The sequence below is a fragment of the Hippoglossus stenolepis genome, chromosome 1 (genome assembly GCF_022539355.2).
Source record: "Hippoglossus stenolepis isolate QCI-W04-F060 chromosome 1, HSTE1.2, whole genome shotgun sequence".
NCBI lineage: Eukaryota > Metazoa > Chordata > Actinopteri > Pleuronectiformes > Pleuronectidae > Hippoglossus > Hippoglossus stenolepis.
Genome location: NC_061483.1, coordinates 11,633,490 through 11,656,611, shown reverse-complemented (window position 1 = coordinate 11,656,611; position 23,122 = coordinate 11,633,490). Strand labels below are relative to the sequence as shown.

The 23,122-nt window shown below is 42.9% G+C and overlaps 1 protein-coding gene across 2 annotated transcripts in view; it reads right to left on the bottom strand.

The window, feature by feature from the left end:
* ankrd11 (ankyrin repeat domain 11) overlaps positions 1 to 23,122 on the bottom strand; it is a 93,853-nt gene that overhangs the window by 4,659 nt on the left and 66,072 nt on the right. Inside the window, exons 3-13 of one of the 2 annotated variants that reach the window (XM_035153530.2) lie at positions 20,294 to 20,439; positions 17,147 to 17,279; positions 10,154 to 10,327; positions 8,927 to 9,127; positions 8,679 to 8,821; positions 8,228 to 8,375; positions 3,649 to 8,101; positions 792 to 3,531; positions 483 to 581; positions 227 to 370; positions 23 to 115 (exon numbers count right to left, since the gene is read on the bottom strand). In XM_035153530.2, coding sequence (XP_035009421.2) covers positions 23 to 115; positions 227 to 370; positions 483 to 581; positions 792 to 3,531; positions 3,649 to 8,101; positions 8,228 to 8,375; positions 8,679 to 8,821; positions 8,927 to 9,127; positions 10,154 to 10,327; positions 17,147 to 17,279; positions 20,294 to 20,380 — 8,415 coding nt within the window. In that variant the 5' untranslated portion in view covers positions 20,381 to 20,439. Of the gene's footprint in view, positions 1 to 22; positions 116 to 226; positions 371 to 482; positions 582 to 791; positions 3,535 to 3,648; positions 8,102 to 8,227; positions 8,376 to 8,678; positions 8,822 to 8,926; positions 9,128 to 10,153; positions 10,328 to 17,146; positions 17,280 to 20,293; positions 20,440 to 23,122 lie in introns of both variants that reach the window. The other variant, XM_035153521.2, reaches the window with a different exon arrangement.

Genomic DNA, 23,122 nt, shown 5'->3' with positions numbered 1-23,122 from the left:
ACTGCAGAGTGTCGATACTTACCTTCATGCGGTCATATTTATCATCCACATCCTGAATCCAGGAAATGAACTGGCGAGCATTGAAGCGATCTCTCACAGATTTGTTTTCATCACCCTGAGAACACAGACCAAGTTATAACATAGACTAAGTAATGAATGAAATAAAGATATGGCCACCGCTGATAGAATGATATCTGACCAATCATGTGTTTTAACCCATTTGTACCTGGCTCTCTGTTGGCATGTTGTACACTTCAGAGTCCAACAGCATGGTGCAGGCGCTGAATGGCACAGCCTGATTGGCTATTGTCCTGGCTGCTCTGCAATGGACTCTTAAAACCTCCTGCTCACATGACACAATCAGCTTCTCCTGTGAACAGTAAAAAAAAAACTAAGAAAATGAATATAAGCCGACCAACCGCAAATTAAGGTGAGAGAATAATCCCAGATAATAAGATGTGCCATGACAGTATATTTCTTACCCGTTCTATGCTGTGCTGCAACCTGAGCTTCCCTCTTACTGCCTCTTGTTGTCTGAAGAGCTCCTTCAGAGGTTCTGACAGTGATGGAGGTGGTGCAATCTGATAAACAAATATAACATTAGTTAGTTTACCTTTTAGATACATCATTTATGTCTCTAAAGAAAAACACCCTGCTATGCACTAATGTTTGTCTTTACAGCAGACAGAAATTTGGAATTATACCAAAATCAGGCATATATTCCAAACTGTCTGAAAACTCCTCACTACTTTGATTTTATTCTGGGAAAAAGTAAAGACAGGACAATTTACCACAGGGATGTGAAGCTTGCTGAGCGGCTTGCCATCCAGCAGGTAGGAGCCGGTGTAGGTCACATATTCAGCATAACACTGTGGGGCCTGTGGGGTGATGTAACACAGAATCTTCCTCTTTTCCTCAATCTTCTTCCTGATCTGCAGGTACTCAAAGTAAGGGTTGGAACGATCGCTGTGGTAGGGCTCGATATCGTCCAGCTGGATGGCATTTACTACAACAGCCAGAGTCTGCTGAATCATTTCCCTGGTCTGCTGCATGGTCGTGTTTACCAGCTGGACCTGGACCTGCTGCCCAGTAGAACGTGGAAATTTCCTCTTCCGCGGATGCTGGGTCTGAGACTCCTCTTCATCCACCTGGAGAGGGCGTCCTTTTGTTGTCTTACTGAGAACCACTGATGCAGGAGTTGTCACAGAAGTAGGTACAGAAACTACAGGGGTTGAAATAGATGCAGTAGAGGTGACATGAATCACAGATTCCTTGTCTTTCTTCAGAACTGAGATGGAGGAGCCTGAGGTGGGTGTTGGGGTTCGAATGGGGATCACGTTAATGCTCGCTGTTGGACTGGTTGTTACAGGGGTGGCAGTAGCAGACGAGGTTATTATGCTGGAGGTAGAAGGGACAGCAGCGGCAGAGGGATTGTTCTTGGCGCGATTGCGGGTCATCCTTTGTGGGATTTCATCCACTTTCTTGGGGATGTCTATAATGGTGGACACAGTGGTCAGAGTTACAGGTGTTAGCTTGGACGTGGTCTCCTGAGTGTCTGGTAGTTCCAGTGGGCTGGAGAGGCAGACTGCCACTGGAGGCTGAGGAAGAGGACTGCATGTCACAGATTCTGCTACAGGCTCAGACATCTCCTCCTGTATCACCTCTGACTTGACAGCAGACACTGAATCCAGGGGTAACTGCAGCGACTCAGTGAGGGAGTGGATCTGTAGGTGATGTTGCTGACTGGCATCTGGACTCACAGCTGAATACAACATATTAGTCTCCGACTCATCAGGTTCTGTATAAGGTCCATTTCTCTCCTGTTGTTGAATGAGAGATAGAGAGTTGTTGACCGGCACACTTTGAGGCTCAAGGTCCAAGTCCTGTGGGAAGTTGGCATGTGGTGACGGTACGACCAAATCTTGACCGGTAGGTTCCTCCAAACTTAGGTCTCCAGCAGGGCATGTGGTCTTAGCCAGGCTTGGAAGGTCCACCTCTATTATGTCTGGGTCATCTCTCTCTGTGATACTGTGTCTGATGTGGATGGGCACAGTTTTGGTGAGGTCAGCTGGTTCAGGGTCTCGAGGTTCAGCTTCTTCTGACTTGTCTGGTAGTGGTAGGTCAGGCAAGGAGAATGGTCCCAGGTCATCTAGCTCATCTGTGTCAGCTGAGAATGGGTCTGCCCAGGGCACCACAGGCTCAGGGCCCACTGTTGGACTCATGATGACTTCACTTGTAGCACTGAAAGTGTGAGTACTCTGTCTGCTGTCTGGTTCTACACATGTTGACTCTTCAACTATCTGGTGATTATCCTCCATGCTTGGTTTGTTGCATTCTTGGAAGAAAGACTCCAGCCTGTTGGAAGAGGATGAGGTGTTTAGATAGTTAGGTTCCACATCGATTACTGAGTCACGTCTCTCTGGGGAGGGGATGTCAGCCACAGCCTCTTTCTGCTCATCAAAGTCCTCTGGGTCCTCTTTGTGCCACCTGTTCCAGGCATAGGGGGGAGTGACAGAGGGGTGTCCAGTCAAGTGAAGCATATCACTGTCTGAATGAGAGTAAGGACTGGTTATTTTGGAGACAGCAGCCTCTATTTCCCCGTATGTCCTGTGGGGAGATTTGAGGTCCATATCGGGGTTCCAGCCCATACTGTGTTCAAAACAGTTCTCTCCCTGGTTGGGGGCAGAGTGTGTGGGGGAGAGCTCGTGGACTTCTGGATCCTGTCGGTCTGGAGACTCTGCAGGCCAGCTCTTCCTCAGAGGGTCCTCAACCTGAGGAGAGAAGGAACCTGGCTCCCTTGTTTGCTCAGGCACCTCCACTGCACAGTGGTCTCCATCAGCTCTGTCGTCCATAACGCCTTCTTCCTCATCGTCCTCCTCTTCTTCCTCTTCCTCTTCGTCTTCTTCTTCTTCTTCTTCTTCATCATCATCCTCCTCCTCCTCCTCCTCCTCCTCCTGCTCCTCCTGCTCCTGTTCCTGTTCCTGTTCTTCTGTGACAGAAGGAAGATCGGAGAGGACGAGGTTAGGTTCACTGTGGTGAGGCTCAGAGATGTCATCAATGTCCAGGGGTGGCAAAGCAGCAGGAGCTGGTGTTGGTGGTGCAGCGATGTCGAAGCAGGGCTCCTGGGGGTCTGGCCTGTGAACTGGTGTAGAGGGTTTCGGCAAGAAGCTGTATACACTTTCAGGAAGGTGTTCACTACCCTCAGAACCAGTCAGAGCTGGTGCTGCCACATCTGGTGTAGGAAGTGCTGGCTCCTGCCGAGGGGACAACATTCCCAATGGGGAGAAATAAGGAGAAGACAGACACTCTAGCCTATCTGCTGATTTGTCCTCTGGAGTTTGGGCAGAGGGTGGATCAAAGTCGGCTTCTGGATCAGTCTCCTGTCGAAGGAACTTGACAGCCTCAGCCTTAAACTCATCCTCCAGAGGCCTGCGGACGTCTGAGGATGCAGAGCGGCTGACGAGTGAAAGCTGAAGGTTCTTCGCAGGGGTAGGGCAGGTGCCTTCCTGGAAACTCTGGGAGTTAGAATACCTGCTGGGTGCACAAGACAAAAGAGAGGACATTAGAAAAATATGCCACATTCAGGAAAAGAAAACATTTTAATGATCACAACAGTAACCCTGCCTTATTGTTCGTGTGTGTAAATACCTTTCAAAGAACGATGGAGAGCAGGCATTCATTGACATGGTCATAGCTGTTGAGTTCTGACAATCCAACCCATCCAACATGATGTCAGGGTAATCCTCTGCACTGCATGATGGGGTACGTGGAGTCTGCATCACTTCCTCAAAACTGGGACAGGAGATGACAGATGTCGGTGTGGGGACACCAGTCGGCCTGTTTTGATCCGGCCTGGGAGAAGCAGGGAGGTGCTCCTTCATTTGGGGTCCGCCCAGCCAATCCTTTGAGTTTTGACTGTCCGAAGGCTGGAACTTCCTGCCCGGAGACATCATTTGCGCTGGAAGACCCACATCCTTCAGCTTCTTTTCTTTAAGACCAGATTCCAGGCTGTTGGATTTCTTTGACGAAAGTTCACTGCGGTTCTTTCGTACTTCCTCTGTGGACTTGGTTTTGTCCTTCAGTTTAGGGTCCCCTGACTTGGGTCTCAGCTTTTCCATCTGCTTCATCCTCTCTTTGTGTCTCTTGTGGCGCTCTTCAATCTCCTGGTCTTTTAGACTCAACATCTGACCAAAACTCGTCATTTGATAATCACCGTCCACCAACAGTTTTTCACGCGGACGATTATCTTTCCGCACTGTGTCTTTGGACTGAGTGATCTTTTCATTTTCATCCTTAGCCTTAGATTTGCTGTGGTCCACCCTGTTGTCTTTGTCCAGTATATCCCGATTTCTGTCTTTTTTCATATCGAATTTAGGACTGTCTTCTTTTGACCTGTCTTTCAGAACGGTGACCTGTGGGCTGTCTTTCAAGCCTGACTTTACATCCTCTTTGGAGTGTTTGACTGACCCAAAGCCATCGATGTACTTACTTTTCTCCTCCTTAATTTTTTCCTTATGTTTCTCCTTTTTCTTTTTGTCCTTCATTCTGTCACTGATGACACCCGAAGCTTTGTCTTTGTCTTTTTTGGACATCTCTTTTTCGAACTCCAAAGTTTTCTCAAAGTCATCGTCTCCGTCTCCCTTACCTCCATATGGGAAAGTATAAGGGTCAGCTTCTAGAGGCATGGGCTCTTTCTCAAAAGGTAGGCTCTCTCTGCGGCTGTAGGACTCTCTTATCTCCTCTGTCTTGTCACGTTTGTCACCTTTTTCTTTCTTGACCTTTTCTTTATCCTTGTCGTGGCTTTTCTTGGACGAGGATGAAGAGGAATGTCTATGTCTTTCTTTCTCTCTGAACTTGTCCTGGGGTGTAGATATGGACAGGGAGTCTCGCCTGTCCTCAGACACGTCAGTCAGACTGATGGATTCATAGTAACCGGTGAGGACTGGCTCGTGACCTCTGTCAGTGAAACTATCTGAGGAGATTTCACTATTCTTATCATTGGAATCATCCTTATAGTCATTCATCGCTTCCTCCTCCAATTTTTCCAAAAGGGACTTTTCATTCTCACCACTGCCTTTTGATGGTTTCCTTTCCTTTGAGTGTTCCAGCTTGTCTTTATATTTGCTCTTTGTCTTTTCCTCACTCGTGTCCCTTTTGTCCAGGAGCTTCTGCTTATTTTTCTTCTCTTGGTTTGAGTCCACTGACATTCGGTCTTTTCTCTCCTTGTGTTTTGCATCCACACAGTCCTTCTTGTCCTTGTTGTGTTTCTCCAGGGAGCCTTTCCTCTCTTTACCTGTGTCAAATGTAGCCTTTTCTTTCTTCTTTTCTTTGTGGTCTTTGTCTTTTGCCTTTTCAGTGTTGTGTTTAGCTTCCACAGAAGATTTTCTAATTTTTTCTAAAGGGAAATGATCTGGCTCGTCCTGATCAGGTGTTGAGTCTTTCCTGATGGAGTCAGACACAAGCACACCACCATTGTAGCTGTCCTCCTCATCGTCACTCTCATCAGTGAATATGTCGGCAATCTTGTACCACGTTTTCTCTCGGATTTTCTCTGGTTTTCTTTCCTCTTTCTTTAGCTCCACTAAATCTTTCTCCCTATCAGTGTGTTTGTCTTGAGAGGCCTTTTCTTTCTTCTCCTTGGTCTGTTCTGAAGACATCTTTCGATCTTTGTCTTTGCCGTGAGACTCTTTGTGTTTGTCTTTTACTCCCTCCTTCTTGTCTTTGGTGCCCCGGTCTGTGTCCTTTTCCTTGGCAGGTTTTTCTGTCGAGCTTTTCTCACTTTTCTCCTTCTCCTGATCAGTGCCTCTGTCCTTTGTTTTGTCTTTGTGCTTGTCCGCTTTCGTCTTTTCTCTCTTGTCTGTTCCGTCCCCCTTCTTTTCTTTCTCCTTTCCAGAGTAGTTTCTTTCTCGGACATCACATGATTTTGCAGCATCAACGTCTTTAAAGAAAGTATCATTGCCATAATCATCTCTTGTAGATTCCTGTTTGATTTTCATGTCCTTTCTATCCTTTATGGACTCATATGAATCTTTACGGTCTCGACTGTTGTCCAAAGAATCCTTGTCCTTTTTGTCTTTGACCACTTCTGTGGACTCCTTCCGCTTCTTTTCTTTTTCAACTGAGTGACTCAAGTTTAATTTTTGTTTTTCAGACCAGTCTTTTTTCTTTTCGTTTGTCTTTTCGGAGGAGTCTTTGTCTTTCTTTCTAGATGTGGCTTCTTTCTCTGACCTTTTCTCACTGTGATCTGATTTCTTGTCCTTGACTTTGTTTTCTTTCCTCCTCGTCTCTTCCTTAACAGTCTCAACAATGAGTTTTACAGCATTGTTGGCTTTGTACTCTTTAATAGGAGCATCCCAACTGTCATCTTCGTAGAGGGAGGAGTCAGAGGACATCTCGGAGCCCCATCTGTCATGGTGGTCATCTGAGGCACTGAGCTTTGTGTCCTCAAGGTTGAGGAAACGGTTGTTGACATCATAGCCTTCATACTCAGACTCTTCCTTCTGTGCTTTGTCTTTTTTACATTTCTCTTTTTCCTCCTTGGTGTTTTTCTCCTTGTCCACCTTTAGATGTTTTTCCTCTTTCTGCTCACTTTTCCGGTCTGCCTTTGAGGAGGACTTCTCCTTGGACTTTTTCTTCTTCTCCTCTTTATGAGCTTTTTGTTTATCCTCCTTGGGCTTCTCCTTCTCTTTGAAAGCTCTCTCCTTGTCAGATTTTACCGGCTTCTCCCTCTCCTCCTTACTTGTCTTGTCCTTGGTGGAGTCCTTAGTTTTTTTGTTTTTCTCTTCCTTTGTCGTTCTGTGCAGGTCTTTCCCAGACGACCAATCCTTGTCCTCAGACTTACTTTTCAAAAGCCTGTCCTCCTTTTTCGAATGGTCTTTTTCATGTTTGGATAACTTGACTTTGCTCTCAGCTGGTGACTCTGACTCAACAATTAGGGACTTCTGCCTAGAATCATCATAATCAAAAGAATAGCTCTTGACAAATTTCTCATTCATGTCTTGATTAAGCACTAGACTGGGAGCCTTGTCCTTTTCCTTATTTTTATGCTTGTGCTTCACTTTATGCTTTTTCAGCACTTTGCCGTCTACGTCGGTTTTGGAGACCGCACTTTCTGCATTGGAGTTTTTGTAGAGCTCAGAATTTTTCTTGTCCACTGTGTTACTGTGCACATTGTTATTCTTCTTTTTGCTCTCCTGTGCTTTCCTCTTGACTTGTTTTATTGACTCTACACTGGAATCAGCGGAGGAGTAGTCAGACTCACTGGATAGTCTTGTTCTGACTGAATCAGAGAGAGAACTGACGTCTGACCATGTGGGAGAGGACACAGTCTTCCATCCATCTGTCCTCCACTGCTTTGGATGCTGTTCTGCTAATGACGGTGCTTGTTTCTGTGAGTTCGAGGTACCATGGGAAGAGGAGGAGGAGGAGGATGCGTTAAAGCCAGGGGATTCTTTCAGGCTCACTGCAGAGGAGTCCTTTATACTATTTGAGCCCTTGTCGTCCTCACTCTCCATGTCTCCACAGTCAGAATCTGATGTACAGAATTTGTCATTGACTTTACCAAACCTGACTTCTTTACTGACATTATTTTTAGTCTCCTTCTTCCGCTTCTTTTTGACTTTATTCTTGTCTTTCTGTTGTTTTGAGCTCATGCAGCCAGAGTCTCTAGCCTTGGTATTTGTTTGCTGGGCTTGTTGCCGCGGCGTAGGCGCTGGCGTAAAACACAACGTCCTGTCGTCCTCATCTGAACTGTTACTGTCAGAGATGATCCGCCTGACAGTTTTCTTTGGTGTGAGCGAGTTGCTTTTGGAATAAGTTTTGACCTCCGTCTTGGGTACGGCGACCAAGCTGTTGGGCTTGGGGACAGGTTCCTTACGAAAGTCTTTTTTCAAGAGGTGTTTATCATCCACTGGAGGGACACGTTCCTCCTCATCATCCTCATCGAATTCGTATTCATCTTTGACTTGTGTGGTCGCAGATTTAGGAGGGTCCATAGTTTTCCCTTTCAACTTCAGGCCCTTCTCAAACTCTGAGTCTGTGTTATTGCCATCGACAGAGCTGGACGGGGCGAATGAGGGGGCATCTTCCTCCTCTGATGATTCTGTGGAAAGTAAAGAGAGGCACAATCAAAACACAATTTAACACTAACAGCTTATCTACATGAATAACTTCCATCACTTGTAACAATCATGTGAATAGGTGACACAAAACTTTTGTGGTTCCGTACCCGATGAACTCTCTTCACTTGAAGTGTACGTGCCTTTCCCCAGCAATAGATTCAGCATAGTTGGAGAGTTGGCAACCTTCAGTGGTGTTTCACCTCGCCTGTTGCTTTGACGTGGGTCCCCTCCATACCGTAAAAGAAGCTTAACCACCTGAAACAAACAATAGGAAATATTTAATTAATATATACTTTAATTTAAGAACATTTATATTACATAGTGTCAAAGGAAACTAAAATGAATGCACCAATAACTTAAAAGTTACTATTTGAGTGTATTAATAAACTTGACAGAGTAATGATGTCAAGGAAAAGATGAGAAAGGGTCTCTACAACCATTTACATTTTCAGAGTCTTTGAAAATGTAAAAATGTTTCTCTAAAGCTTTACTACTGTGATAATAGTATTGACAGAATTCAGACATGATCCGATTTGACTGAGTGTTTATTTTTACTACCTTGAAATGTCCATTGTTGGATGCATCGTGTAAAGGGGTGTCATCATCCAGGCCCTTGGTGTTGACCTCTGCTCCGGCTGCCAGCAGCTGCTTGGCCACATCATAGTACCCCCTATTGCACGCTTCATGCAATGCAGTCCAGCCTAAACAAAAGAAGAATTACAGTAAGAGAGCTGTATGCAGAATATGAAGTAACATATATTGCTTCATGCAAAAAGCAAAGGACAATCTCTACAAGAGCTTCTCACCTGCAAAGTCTTTTACATTCACATCAGCTCCCTCGCTGATGAGCTCCTTGATGCGGCGTACCTCTCCACGGATCGCTGCTCTGTGCAGCCGAGTCTCTCCTCTCTCATTCCGTTTATTCACTTTGTCTTTGGTTTTAGATGCAGAGTTTGGCGTTCCCTTCTGACCCAGACTGGACTGCGACTGATGCTTTGGTGTTGTGTCTGTTGGACGGAGATGGACAAAGCACTTTAACACTAGAACAGTTTTGTTGGTCACATATATTAAGACAACGATTTTATTGATACTATTATGACTTCTATGAATATCAATATATCTGAACTGCTTTCAGCCAGAGGGGGGCAGTCTTACCCTACCAGTCAGCAGCAGAGTGGTTGGACCTACTTCACTTGAGCTCATTTCATCTCATTTACAAGATTAAATCCAAGACTTAATCACATTTACATTATTGAGTTTGTATCACTATTGTCGCAAATAATATTTGAAACACACCCACTTAATCATTGTCCATGCAGACAGGCATGCAACAGAGGAGTTACATATAAATAAAAGTGGTGACACATTGGTCCTAACCAACTCAATTACATCTCAAATGTCAACACTGAGAGAAAAAGTACAATTTTGCAAAAATTTTTTGTCCAATACATTTATCGACAACAAAAAATTATCATTTGAGAGGATAAGTAGGTTGTAAATGTAATTAACTAGGCCAGATCAACCATCTGACAGCAACTATGATTTATAACAAAAACTAAATCCTCGCAGGAGCTTTGCATCTGGATGTCTGGCTGCGATTTGGCTCAGATTGTGAAATTGCGCCATTAGTTCCAGTCTAACGCAATACCAACCAGGGTAGTTTAGTTTCATTTCCTTGACGGCCCCATGCTGTATTCTAGAAAAGAGTTTCACTGCTGTTGATGAACCAATATGTGACTATTACAGCTGCTACAAAAACAACCACTTTCACTGACGGCATAGCTCTACATTGTAGCTGTAATGAGAATTAATGTGGATTAGCTTGTGTAACTAGATTCAAGATGCAGAGCTAAAAAAAAAAAAAGAAACAAAAACAATCAGCCCCGTCCCCCTCGCCCTTCAAGACCACCTTTATTCATCTACAGCACGCGCACGGCACGGCACGCACATACACGCATTCAACATAAAGCTCCCTCCCTGTCCTCCTCTGCCACCCGTCCACAGAGGACGTGGCCTCCATGATAAGCACGCACCTGGACTGTTGACGGACTCCTCAGCTGTCATTTGCATGAGCAAGGCCACCTGCTGCCGCTCAGAAAGGGGGTACCCGGCCCGGATCCCTGGCATCCCCATCCCAAACGGCAAGCCCGCCTTCCGGGTGTTGGTAGGCTCCTTTTTAATTCGCTTCCGCTCTGGACCTGGTTTCTCTGTAACGATAAAAGAAAAGAAAGGAGCAAAGTTCATTTTATTGGGTTGTATAGACACTACATGATCAGTCATGCACACACAAACAAATTTACCGAAATTTATGACAGGGGAGAGTAATGGTAGTGTTATGGTGTTATAAGTGTTATACCGACAGAAAACATCAATTGGGTAAATTTTCTATAGGTGTAAATGTGTGCGGCCATCAGCCTTGTGACAGACTGCCAACCTTGTCCAGGGTTTACTCCGCCTATCGCAAAATGCCAGCTGGGATTGGCTTTAGCACACCGTGGCCCACAAAAGGAAAAGAGGTAGAGCTAATAGATGGATGATCATCTCTTGTTGTGACTACCAAAGATATTAACACTAGTAATATAAACTAAACTGCATTCATTTTATAGGAGAGCTGTACAGTACAAATTGCATTTCTTATATCTGACAAACTTTCAAAAGCACATTAAATATATCACTACAGTCAGACTAATTATAAAATGTTTATAAAAAGTACAAAAATGTAAAAGTAGTATTGAATTTACAATCTAGTCTACCCAATGCAACGCACACTTAGTATTTCCACAGCCAAAGAAATCTAAACCATCTAAAAAATCCTATAAAAAGGTACATACTACATACTACACATTTGTAGTCCAGTATGCGAGAGGTTGGGTGGTAGGAGGGGGCGATTTTTTTGTTATTACCCAGCTGCCCCTGAGGAAGGGAGGGGCTAACAGGCGGCGTGTTTATGTCTGCCTGTCTCCAAGCCAATCAGCCCACATCGAGAGGAGAGGAAAGAGGGTGTGACTTGGCAGACCCACAGTTATTATGAAATATCTGGTGTACATTTCAATTCAACATGGCCTTGCCAAGGTCACCACATGCCTGCCTGCGTGCCAGGCTTACTGGAGACACGGTGCTACTGGACAAAAGCAGCTGCTCCACAAAGACACACCCAGCAATTATTTTCAGTGGCAACATACCATTTGATGACCCTTATGGAGGGTAAAGCTACACAGGACTGCAACACTTCATCAGTGAGGGGAAACAACTCCCACAGCTCACTGGAAAAAAACACTGTCAACGATACAGACTCCTACAGCAGCGAAATAACCAGCAAATTCAAATGAGCATGTACAGAGGAACCAGTAGAACAATGAAAAGGTCTGAGCATTATTTGTGTGGGACATTTTTTCATTCCAAGTCTAGCCTCATTGCTCAAGGCCACAAAAACACAAGTAAATAAGTCAAGGAGGAAGCATGGCGGCTCATGCTTCCGGTGGCTTAAAGATTTCCAGGAAAATATTTTTCCAGTCACAAGTACAGAGCTGATGAACTTTCACTAACATCTGTGAGCACTTACAGCTAATGTGCCCCCACCCCTCTTTGATACACTCTCACGTTCTCCAAAGCATTTGCCATTTAGACACATTCCTTCTGCTAAGACTTTAACAGCGGGAACCACAGAAGCAGTCCAAACATGTTTTTGGGCAGCAGAAGAGAAAAAAGTGCTACGCTTGCCTTTCCATACTATGTTTACAAGATTGGGAACCAGGAAGGCAGCTATTACACACATTGAGGACTGCGATGAAAAACAACACACAAGGCAAAAGTCTCTAATACAAGAGTCATCATCACATGGATCAGACTCCAGGTGACACAAAATGCAGAAAGGACAGTTTGTTTTAGAGATGTTCTGGTACCAATACCAGCATCAGAAAAGTGTCTGATACGACAGTAATGCAAGGTTGGGCATGAAAGACTATGCAAATCTATAACTATCCGATACCACTTCTGTGTTTATTAGTTTCACCAAAATAAAACTTCAATTCTCTCTTCACAGTAATCATTTCTTCTTCCATGCTTAAACACAGCAGTTGTGCTAGACTATAGTACTGCTTTTAGAGCAATGAAAAATAAGTGTTTTCCAGTAGTGTAGAACTAGCCATAGCTAGCTAAAATATTAGTAATATTTCATGCTGTAAACGTGTACCGTATGCAGGACTTCAGTTACGAGGAGTGTTGCCATTTACAACACTAGCAATAGGCCATACAATAATGATAATAATCATCACTTCCAATGCATTGGAACGTATTGGTACTCGATAGCAGCCGAAAGGCGATGTCCAGGTATCAGAATCAGTATTGGAAAAGGAAAATTGTATGGAAACATCTCAAATTTGTTCAGAATTGAACAGACATTTGGAGCAAGATCTCTGTTTCAAACTAAGAACTTTCAAGTTGTACCAGTGAAGCAAAAAGGGCAACTTTTTAACCCAGTGACGAGTGCTTGTACAAATATGTATGATTTTGAAGTAACATGATGTTGTGGGAATACAAATAAGTGTGTTCCACATGTTTAAAGGAGGGATATGATTTTGCTTTCATGTAGTTTGTGTTTGCTTTTTCATCCTGAGAATTTAGAGAAAGATGAGATGGATCAAAATTGGAGAAAATAAACACAAAACTGTCTATTATTCATCATCACGTGAAACAAAAATACACATCACATGTGCATTACTGAATCACACAAATGAACAATTGCACAACATTGTGTCTCATATAGTGTGGCAGTTGGTTGTCCATTTAGGGAACACTGCTGTGGCCTTTGTTTGGCTCAGTAAAATGATATTGCTCAGCTTACAGACAGGGTTGAAACCTAACTCTCCTCACTGCATGAAACTTGACTAACAAGATAAGCGAAAAGGAGAATATAAAAAGGAACGCAAGCTAGCTAGGGAGAGTCAGGCCGTGAATAGACTGCCTACCTCAACTGTGGGAGGGGACCACATCAAACATAGATGTCAAGCTATAATAGAGTTAGATTTTGATATGGCAGGCAGACAATCCTTTAGTGTTAGCCAATCTCAAAACAAAGAGTGTCTGGTTCAGTTAGCCAACAAACTCAACAACAAGAAGAACCCCTCTAACCAGTCCTACCAGGTATCTCTGACCAAGGCACGTTGGACTGAGAAGAAAAAAACGTGTTCTGTTTAGGGACTCATAAAGGTTGCATAAACAGGAAGTTAAGAGAGAAGAGGCAGGAAGTGGCCAACAGGATGTTTTGTCAATGCTTTGTATTGAGCAAGAGAGACTCACAAATATATGTAATGAACATAGTGGTGTATAAAGCTGTGTCTGTCCTCTCTGTCCAGCTGGCACATGTGTTAAATATTGTTTGAATCAGTTAGGCAATGAGTGTATAGCTTTTGTCTTCTGGTTGTATTCAGAGTGAGTCTGGGAGTCAGAAAGACACATCTCTGTATGTTATAATCTGCCGGGGGGACGGACGGACGTGCAGGCTCCTTTTGCAAACCTCTATACATGGCTCAGCTTACGTTAACAAAACATGACCGTCACTACTGTACCGCCAAAAAGAACCAATAGGAGAGGCTGCAATAACACAAAAGACAGCACAAAGGAGGGTAAAGTGACTCCGTTTAAGCACATTTATGTAAACCGCAGAGAGACACAAAAAGAGCACATGACGTAGACCACACAACAGCAAATTGATAAGATTTGTTTGGCGGATTCGTTTTGGCCTTCTGTATATTAGAGCCGTCACTTTTTATTCAAAATTCGAATATGAAGAGGGGGGAGTTTATAGTCGAACTGGAGTCGGTTGAAGCTGGAGCGCAGGAAATCTGTCCAAACAAAAAAATATCTGCTTGCAAGTCCTGCTCTCAAACTGAAAGATAACGCTCTTCAATAAAGATACTAAAAACCCACACAGAAAAGCAACCATTTCAAATTAATAGTCTGAACAACAACAAAAACTGATGGCAGCACAGCCTTAGGTTTAAGGAGCTTAAAACTTGACTAACTGCCAAGTGACTAATAGATGACCGGTTGACTCCAACACAACAAAACGGTCTGTATGGTCTCAACAAACACAACATTTGGTTGTTTCCAAATAAAAAGACAAGTAGGGGCAAGAAGAAAATATTTTGTTCTTTTTCCTTTGTTTTGGTGCATCATTGATGTCCACAAAAATGACCTGAAAACGCTGGCGGTTTTCACGAGTAAACAGCACTTTCAGAATTATCCATCTTTAGTGTGGGCGTTGTCGTTATCTGACAAGACTGTTCTAGCATCTATCCCTGAAGTCTAACTGCTGTTGTGGAAAGTGGTGGTGAAGAGGACAAGGGGAGGATGACCTCAGGAAGGAAGAATGCTGCTGTCTAACGCTCCTCATGAGGAGGTCAAGGGAGGCTTGGCGATTCTGCAAAATGATGAGAGCTGTAGTTCTGAGGGATGTGATTAACCTCATCTCAAATCATCTGCTGTTTACTATTCAGAGGCATACAGTCAATACATACTCCTGTCACTTCTCTAGTTTGCTAGTAGGTACTTGTAATATTTGTAAACACAAATCAGGCACCTTCCATGTGCATGCTAATCAGAGGCTGATTTGATAGCAATGCACACAAACAACATTAGAATTGTTGTACAGGATATAGAAACTAGAAGGGAACTCAGTAGAGTACATACCTCCACCAAGGCCAACAGTCCCTTAAATTCAATTAAGCTGCACCAAATTTCACACACCCATAAACTGCTTTAAGACATGCACTGAACTCCAGAGATCCTCTGGACTTTCTCCGCAGGGGCTTTATGTGTGAACGCAAAAATGTCCGAGTGAGAGCGTCCAGAGTTTCTGTGAACTTTCTCCACCTGGCCCTCCTAGTCCTGATAAAGTCCAGAGGAGCCAATATAAGTACACAACAGGAGATCCTCTGCAGGATTCACAGCAAGCAAACGCACCAACATTAAATGGATCTCCCCTGACCCATACTGCATCCTTCTACCAAGTTTCATGGTAATCCGTCAAGTAGTTTTCTGTAATGCTGCTGACTAAAAGACAAACAAACAAACAAACCTACTTGGCAGAGCGAGTAAGCAATGCTGATTTAAAATTAGCCCAAGCTCAGGCTAGAGAAGAACTCTTATTTTGTATTCATCAGAAGACAATTTCCCGAAACACCAAAAAATAAACCGAACACAGCTGAAACGTTTTAGAGAGGCTAAAATAAAAAGCTAAATTTAATGAAAAGTGATTGGACAGGATTTAAGAGCTACACAGTGAGAAATCTGCCTGTGGTGACTTGATTCCAGATATTTTTCCTACTCCATTATGCCTGGTTATTGTGAAGCAACCACAAATCTAACATATCAACTCATTGAACAGAAAAACCAACTGATTAATAAAAAGGAAAGAAAATAAAACACAATCACTTGGTCTATAATAAACGTTACATTAACTGTTCAGCACTTTATTTCCCCTAACTACATGAACGTATAATAAATTAAATACCGATGTTAGCAAGGACAAGATTGTAGAAAATATTGTTGGTATATGATACTTTGCCACATGGTCGTAGTTAATCTCGAACAGCCAAAGCCACAGCAGAAAGGAGATCGTGTAGTGGGGTAAGGTCGCAAGGGGGGTGGGTGCTGTGATGTATCAGAGGTGTGAAATTTTGCAGAGCAGCTAGACGCTGACCCAGCAGGGTCAGAACATGAAAGGCGACACAACAAAGTCAGATTATACAACACAGTTATACAACAACAACGACTCAACACACAGTTGAGGAAAGTATGGCATTGATACTGAGCAAATTCTCCAACCAAGCATTAGCCTAGCCACAGCTTTTATATACGATTTTGTGTTGCAATCCACCCTAATAAACAACAGTGGCATGAGGCCTGGAAATTTCAAGGCTTCTGTGGTAGAAACTTCTTTTGAGAATATGTTGCAGAGAGATGAGAGTCAAGGCCTGAACAACCATACGGCCCCATCGAATAACAGACCACACTATTAGCATACTAACAGACTGTCCTGCTATTGTTCCTGAGACGAAAGTTCACACCTTTCTTTACTGAGGGGGGAGGGTTGGTATTACTCTCATTCTCCCAGAAGCTACAGACTGAGAAACAGGCTGAGAAAGCCAACAGGTAAATGAGATGAACCCAGCAAATTAGAATAAAATAATAATCATAATATACAACAGGAACACACTACTCTTGAGGATATAATAAATCATCTTGAAATACAAGTATAAGCGTGCAAACGGCAATGACATGCCCAAAACACGACAGGAATTCAAGAGTTACAATTAAAGTAGTGAGGAAGCAAGATAAATGGTCTGTATTTATATTTAAGATACAGCTTCTCAATCAAACATTTCACCTATTCACAATTCCCTTGCGCTACAGAGAAAATTACACACAAACCCACATGTCGAGAAAATGCATGACCCCAAACCATAACAGTCATTTGGTGCAACACACACTTTTAGTTTTCCACTCCAGCCTGGAATGGAAAGTCTTTTTCCATCTCTAATCGCTGAACATAAACCAATGTAGCGACTCAGCCAATGCTGATGATGAAGGCTGTTACCAAAGCCTCTGAGCTGGACCATTATCAACAAACTAAATCCTGAACCCTTAAAGCCCAAAGTCAAACAAGCACGAGCAGTAGTCCTTCTCTCCCTAATTAAAGAAAACACAAAGCCGGAGCCTTACCAAAGCCAGACCTGGTCAGACCTGTACGTTACACAAATCCCCACTTAATTGGATCATGATTTTGTGTGGTCGTCTTCTCCTTTCTGACTGTGATTGCAGGAACAAACTCCTTGGGTCTGCCACAGACACACAAATGACTTGAACCAGGAGCTGGGAGCTCTTTCACTTAAAAGCCCAACCCCCTATCACAAGGAATAGCTAAAAACTTCCTGCCAGCTTTAGTGGATGTGATGCAATAACTCCCATTTCTTTTTTGATACCCACATGGTGGTGGGACGTATACATATGCCAAAATCTCTTACCTGAGTCAGAATCTTTCTGGTCTCCATTAGCTCCAGCAGTAAAGGGCAGCTTCCTTTTAGGGGCCTTTTCTTTCATCTCTTTAACCCCATCACTGCGATCCAACTTGGGCGTCTTGTTTGACAACACTTTATCCTGTAAAGGAGACAAATCAGAACATGAAGAACACTGTGCAAGGCATGGTTAAGAGTTAAAGACCATTGATCACTCCTGAATTAAGTGCCGTTCTCTGCCCTGACTCTTCTTTCCATTACGGACTTTGCTAAGCAAAACTTTTCAATGGATTTTCCTCCTACATTCCTGGCTCTCTGGCCGCAGCACAAACAGCAAGGCACAGGGAGAGGAGGCAACACTGACGCCAACTCAGCTTTGTGGTCTACAGCTGCTGGAAACAATCACAAGCCAAACTGTATGTGCTATCAACAGATGTAAATACTTATGTGTTTGTTCAACAGGTTTCTTTGTTGTACTGGAATATGATAGTGATAATGACTTGCTTATCCTGACTAGCAGCTTTACAACAGTTAGAACCAAAGAACAGAAGGAGCTGCTTTGTGCTTTGTCCACATAATGTAAATACTAAAATGCCTAGCATAGGTTTCTAAAACTCAAAGTGATAATGTCATAGATATGCTATAGGACACTACAAAAATGTTACCAGGTCAGGATATATCCTGGGGAATTAGACTTATCCAATGCACTCTATATTAAACACAAAAAAACACGTGTTTCTGACCCTAAAAAAGTATCATTCACAATTATAAAGCTAAGACATCTTTAAATCAATAATGATAAGATGATTACTGATACGTAAAATATTGTTGTGCCTTTTAACAATTACATTATGTGTAAATGCAACATGCTTCAATTCAGTAGAATATCAAAGTACTAATATGTTGTAGTTTTCAAACCTCTTAAACTTCAATCAAAATCCTGCTAGCCTTGTTTTACTTTGAAAACTCTTGAGTTTGCGTTTTAATCTGGACAGGCAGAAACGGAGACTTTTGGAGACAATGACATAGACACCCATGTTAATTTTTCTGTGAAGTGTTGAATGCAACAGGAATAATAAATAAACATGGATAATACATTATAAGCTTTGCCAACCCTTACTTTCAGTAAGTTTATTTTGCTTGTTTGTAGCATTTCCTGCAACTAAGCAACCAACTGCAGAATAGACAATCAGCTTCCTATTTACTCATGCTCAGTGTAGGGGAATTGTCATGTGATATGCCTTTTCAGGTGTATTGATATAGAGAGAGATTATTTATGATGTGGAGCTAAAACTCTTCTCTGAACAGATATTGTTTTTATTTTGTTGATTTTCTTAATCCTAAATATTTGGCCACAAAGCGTAAGTGTACAAACAATGGAGTATTTTGTTGCAAGGTCCAGATACGTTGAATCATGATGCTTTATTTACAGAGGGTTTAAATTCTCATAAGGAGATACAGGAGCAGGTCAGACACAATGAACACACGCTCCCTTTATTTCTTTTAATTTCTCAGTCCTACCTTCTGTCCCCTACTCATCTCTTTCTACCCTCAGGGCAGGTTTTCCATTATGTGGCGACTCTGTGAACTCCTCCCCCTGCCCTGCCCGAGTCATAAGACTATGATGTCATGGTACAGTAGAGACAAACACTGTCAGCTACAGTCAGCCGATCTCGCTCTCCCTTTCTCTCTCTCTCTCCTTTCCTCTCGCTGTCTGTATCTCCCCTACCTACACAAAGGCCTCTACAAGAGAACCCACAATTCACACAAAAGCATGTTGCACACACCTGCCATGTGGAAAGGGAGAGCAAGATTTGGGGAAGAGAGAGAGAAAAAAAATAGATGACCGACAATTTAGAACTTGGTTCTACTTGGCACCTATTGAATTGGAAGTAAATAGAAGAAAATGGTCAAATAACTAAGAACCTTATCTCATGTTGTTCATTTGTGAATTCAATTTAACGACAGCTCTGACATTGAGACTTTCCTCAGATCTGCCTTCATTAGACACCCTGTTTTGTGGTCTCCTAGCAATGCCTGCTCATTTTGTCTCACTCCATTTTCCACCCACCCCTGTGCTCTTCGTTCCCTCCCTCCATGCCAGAGTCTGATGCAATCCTTTGCAGAGGGCTGTAAATCCATGCCTGCATAAGCCCTACCTCTCCTCTCATTGCCTCTTGGTGCTGCTGCCTGTAGCTTAACAGTTGGCACACACAGTGACATCATCAAGCTGCGCCTCACACTTTGCTCCACTGCAAACAACATGACCGTACCTGTGTCAAATTAAGGATATGCTTCCTTCCAAACATTTCAAGACTGAATATGTCATAACCTGCCAACATTGCTGTAGTTGCTCCTAAATATGGCTGATAAATCCTGTAAAATGTTTTGCCTGAATTTCAAGGACACAAAAACTGTTAATCCGTAGCCAATAGTTCATGCATGAGTGTGTCATAAGGTGGTCTTGGAAAAGTTAGGAAATATGAACTAACTATGTGCACACGCATTAAGGTCACTCTTATGTGCAACAGATTCTGCGACAGGTACACAGACTAAAGAGCGAAACATTAAATCTGGCATTAAAGAGAGAACTGCATTCATTCCCATTTGCAGTTGCGCACATGAAACTATGAGGTCCAACTGCGTGGATGGTTAAAACGCTGTGGACCATGGTGCGAGCGAGCATACAGCAAATAGTGCTGCAAATAGCACTGCACACAGCTATGAAATGCAGTGATGTAGCAAAACACAAAGTTAGAGATCTCTTATGTTATTATGGGAAGGGAAAAAAACTTTTGGGTTAATTATGAAAGTGTGGCAGGACAGATTAGAATATGGCGGGCTGCCACAGTCTGGGTAACTAATGGTGAACTCTACAACCACAGCATCCAGTTTGTTCTTGGTACCATGATATGATGTTGATAACTGTTCATTGATAACATGTTTCTGTCGAGTAAATTACAGCTGTAGGTTGAAATTGGGCTACTACAAAGGCCATGACATACAATGATGCTGTGGCAAGAGCGAATTCATAGTGTGTTTGAGATAATATAAATAATATCCCCTCATGTGTCCATCAGTTAACACACACTGGGATTTTATCTGTATACATGCATTTGGTTAGTGGGTAGTGTGTGTGTGTTTGTCCAGTCTTACCTTCTTCCCACCCTGCTTTTCCACCATGTCGGTGTTGAGTGGGAAGTGGTCCAGCTGGGGGGTTTTAGAACCCCCACCTTTGGGCATCGTTCAGCTCTCCCCACGCCAAGCTTCATTCACGCTGCCATTGCATCGTCATCAACCGTCTGGAACAAAGAGAAAGGGGAAAAAGAGATGGGGGCGAGAGGTTAGCACCTGGCCACTAGGTTTCTTTGAAAACACATTTACACACTGCCAGACAATGCAGCCATTAGCGGTACATCAAGCACTCTATTTTCAACCATTACACCCTTGCTCCTGAGGAAGAGCAGTTGAGAGGGAGGACAGCAGGCTAGGTTGCTGCTGTAGCACATCTGCCTAAAGAACTTAAAAACATGCTTTGTAATATGTGGAAGTTTTTAAGCACCTCAACTGTACTTCAAACAAAGCATTGATACACTGGAGTTAATGTATGACAGACCAGGACACAAAATGTTAGATATTGCATAACACCAAGGTTGTCAGCTACTGAGTGAACTAGGAACAGCTGAGGAATGACTCCAGGAACGTGACTGGCAATTAGCTTCTCAAAGACAGCCGTCCCTTGTAATTGTGAACTTCACCCCATCCTGATTCAAGGTATCCCCCAACATAGTGAGCCAACAACATTGACCATTGTCTCCAAGACCTTAAACAACAGAGGGTTCTTAAGTATCATATGTGCTCGGTGTTCTCATTCTCTATTTTGCTTTGTGCATGTACAAAACATGTGCATTACTACCAACTGCCTTCTTTCATGAAGCGTGGCCTTCAGCTTCACAGGGCCATGAATTAATCATACATTCCATCCCTTCAATTCTCCCCTCCATAATGCACTTTCTCTTCTGAGTGCGTCCAAGTATAATCATCCTTGTGACTGACTGAGTGACTGAACAGATGAGACCATGGCTGCATTATTTTTTCTGAGACACTGGCACTCCTATCTTCCCTAGCGCCACTTACATGTCCCCGCCCATCCCCCCTTTCTTTCCCTCCGCAGTTATCCTACTCAAAGACTGCTATTTATATCCCTCCAGTCAAGTCAGTCAAGTCAAGACAGCCACCGAGCCAGCCAGCCAACCAACCAACCGGAGAGGCACACAACTACAGAGGATGTACTGCTCCCCCTTTTCTGGTAAATGGAAAGAGAGACACATGAGACGCAGCAAACCACACCCCCCTTCCTCTCTCCTATGGCTCATTGTTATTCCCCATTCGGTACTACTGTGAGGTTCATTTCAACATCTCCTAAACTCCCACCTTCACCACATCAAACAAAGTGGAAGGGAAGGTCAACTACTCTCAGAACCAAACAAACCTTGCCCACACACACGCACACGCACACGCACACACACACACACACACACACACACACACACACACACACACACACACACACACACACACACACACACACACACACACACACACGCCTGCCTTAAACTGGGTCAGCTGGGCTTCTAGAACAATAATCTCAGCAGTATTTTGGGACCACTATGATGGGCGGATATAGCAACTGAATATTTCGCTGACATGCGAAATACAGGAAAATTATGTCTGCAAACTCCTAGTCGCACAAAAGGTACAGTTATAGAGAGGAAACCCTGTTGAAAACCACAGGCCTCATTTCCTTTGTAATTCCATCCCAATCAAAAGATACACAACATCTGCTAACAGTGTGCGACTGACTTTGTGCGTGTGTGTGTGTGTTTCACTCAGTGAAGTGTTGTTACCAATAAATACTTGAGTAGTTCCATATGTGTATTTGTGTGTATATGACTGTTTGAACCAATTTGTTCATGTAAAACTAAGTTTATCAACAATAGAAACATATATCTTTTGTGATGTGGTCAAGCAGCATTGCATCTGATCATGTGTTCTCCAGAGCTTTACTTTTTTATTTAAACTGTAAATGAAAATGTTGCCAAAATGTTGAAAACACTTAAGCAGGATTAGAGTGCACACAATGCTTTGAATCATGAATGTAAGAATTTAGGCTGGAAAAACATGACACCATTAAACATTTACAAAAACAACAAATACAATAATAAAAAAAAAAAATCTGCCTTTAATTATTTATTCTGCTGTTGCCAGTACGATGAAAATAGTTGGCGTGATAGCAGCACTTTTGTAACCATGTACTCTATGACCCTTTAAACATTTAACATATTTTACATTATGTCCCTATTGGTCAACATGCACGTACACTTTCACATCAACTGCTTTTCAACATGAGCCAAGACCACCAGGCTACTTAATTTCCTTTGTGCATCTAATGAAAACCACAAGGTTGGGTTTGTACACATTTGCAAGAAGATAAGTGGCAAATCACAAGCTTACAGGTAATTGTAATGAGCAGCAGAGGAAGTGAACTTTCTAGGCCAGTATCCTGTTTCTTGACAGCCACCAAATACAAAACAAAGCAAGGCTGTATTGTGAGGTTGACGTGATAGGAAAAACTTAGTGCACTTGTGGGGAATTAACACATAACATCATTATTACTAGAATAGCACTCAGAAGAGTGCAGACCTTAGCCAAGGTCCAACAGTCTCCTTAAAAGAAAACTCAAACCACACCAAATTGGACACACTGATATTAGTCCCCTCAATACTTTTTCCATCTAGATATACATCCATAATGCTCTGGGAAATTGGTGGAAACCAATCTTGCAATCTTAACAAAAGCTCAGGATCCACATCAAAATTAAGTAAGTTCTTCTTTGGGTCATTACCCACCCCCTTCACAAAATTTCATGGAAATAGTTTGTGTAGTTATTCCGTAATCCAAACGAAAACAAACAAACAATATAAA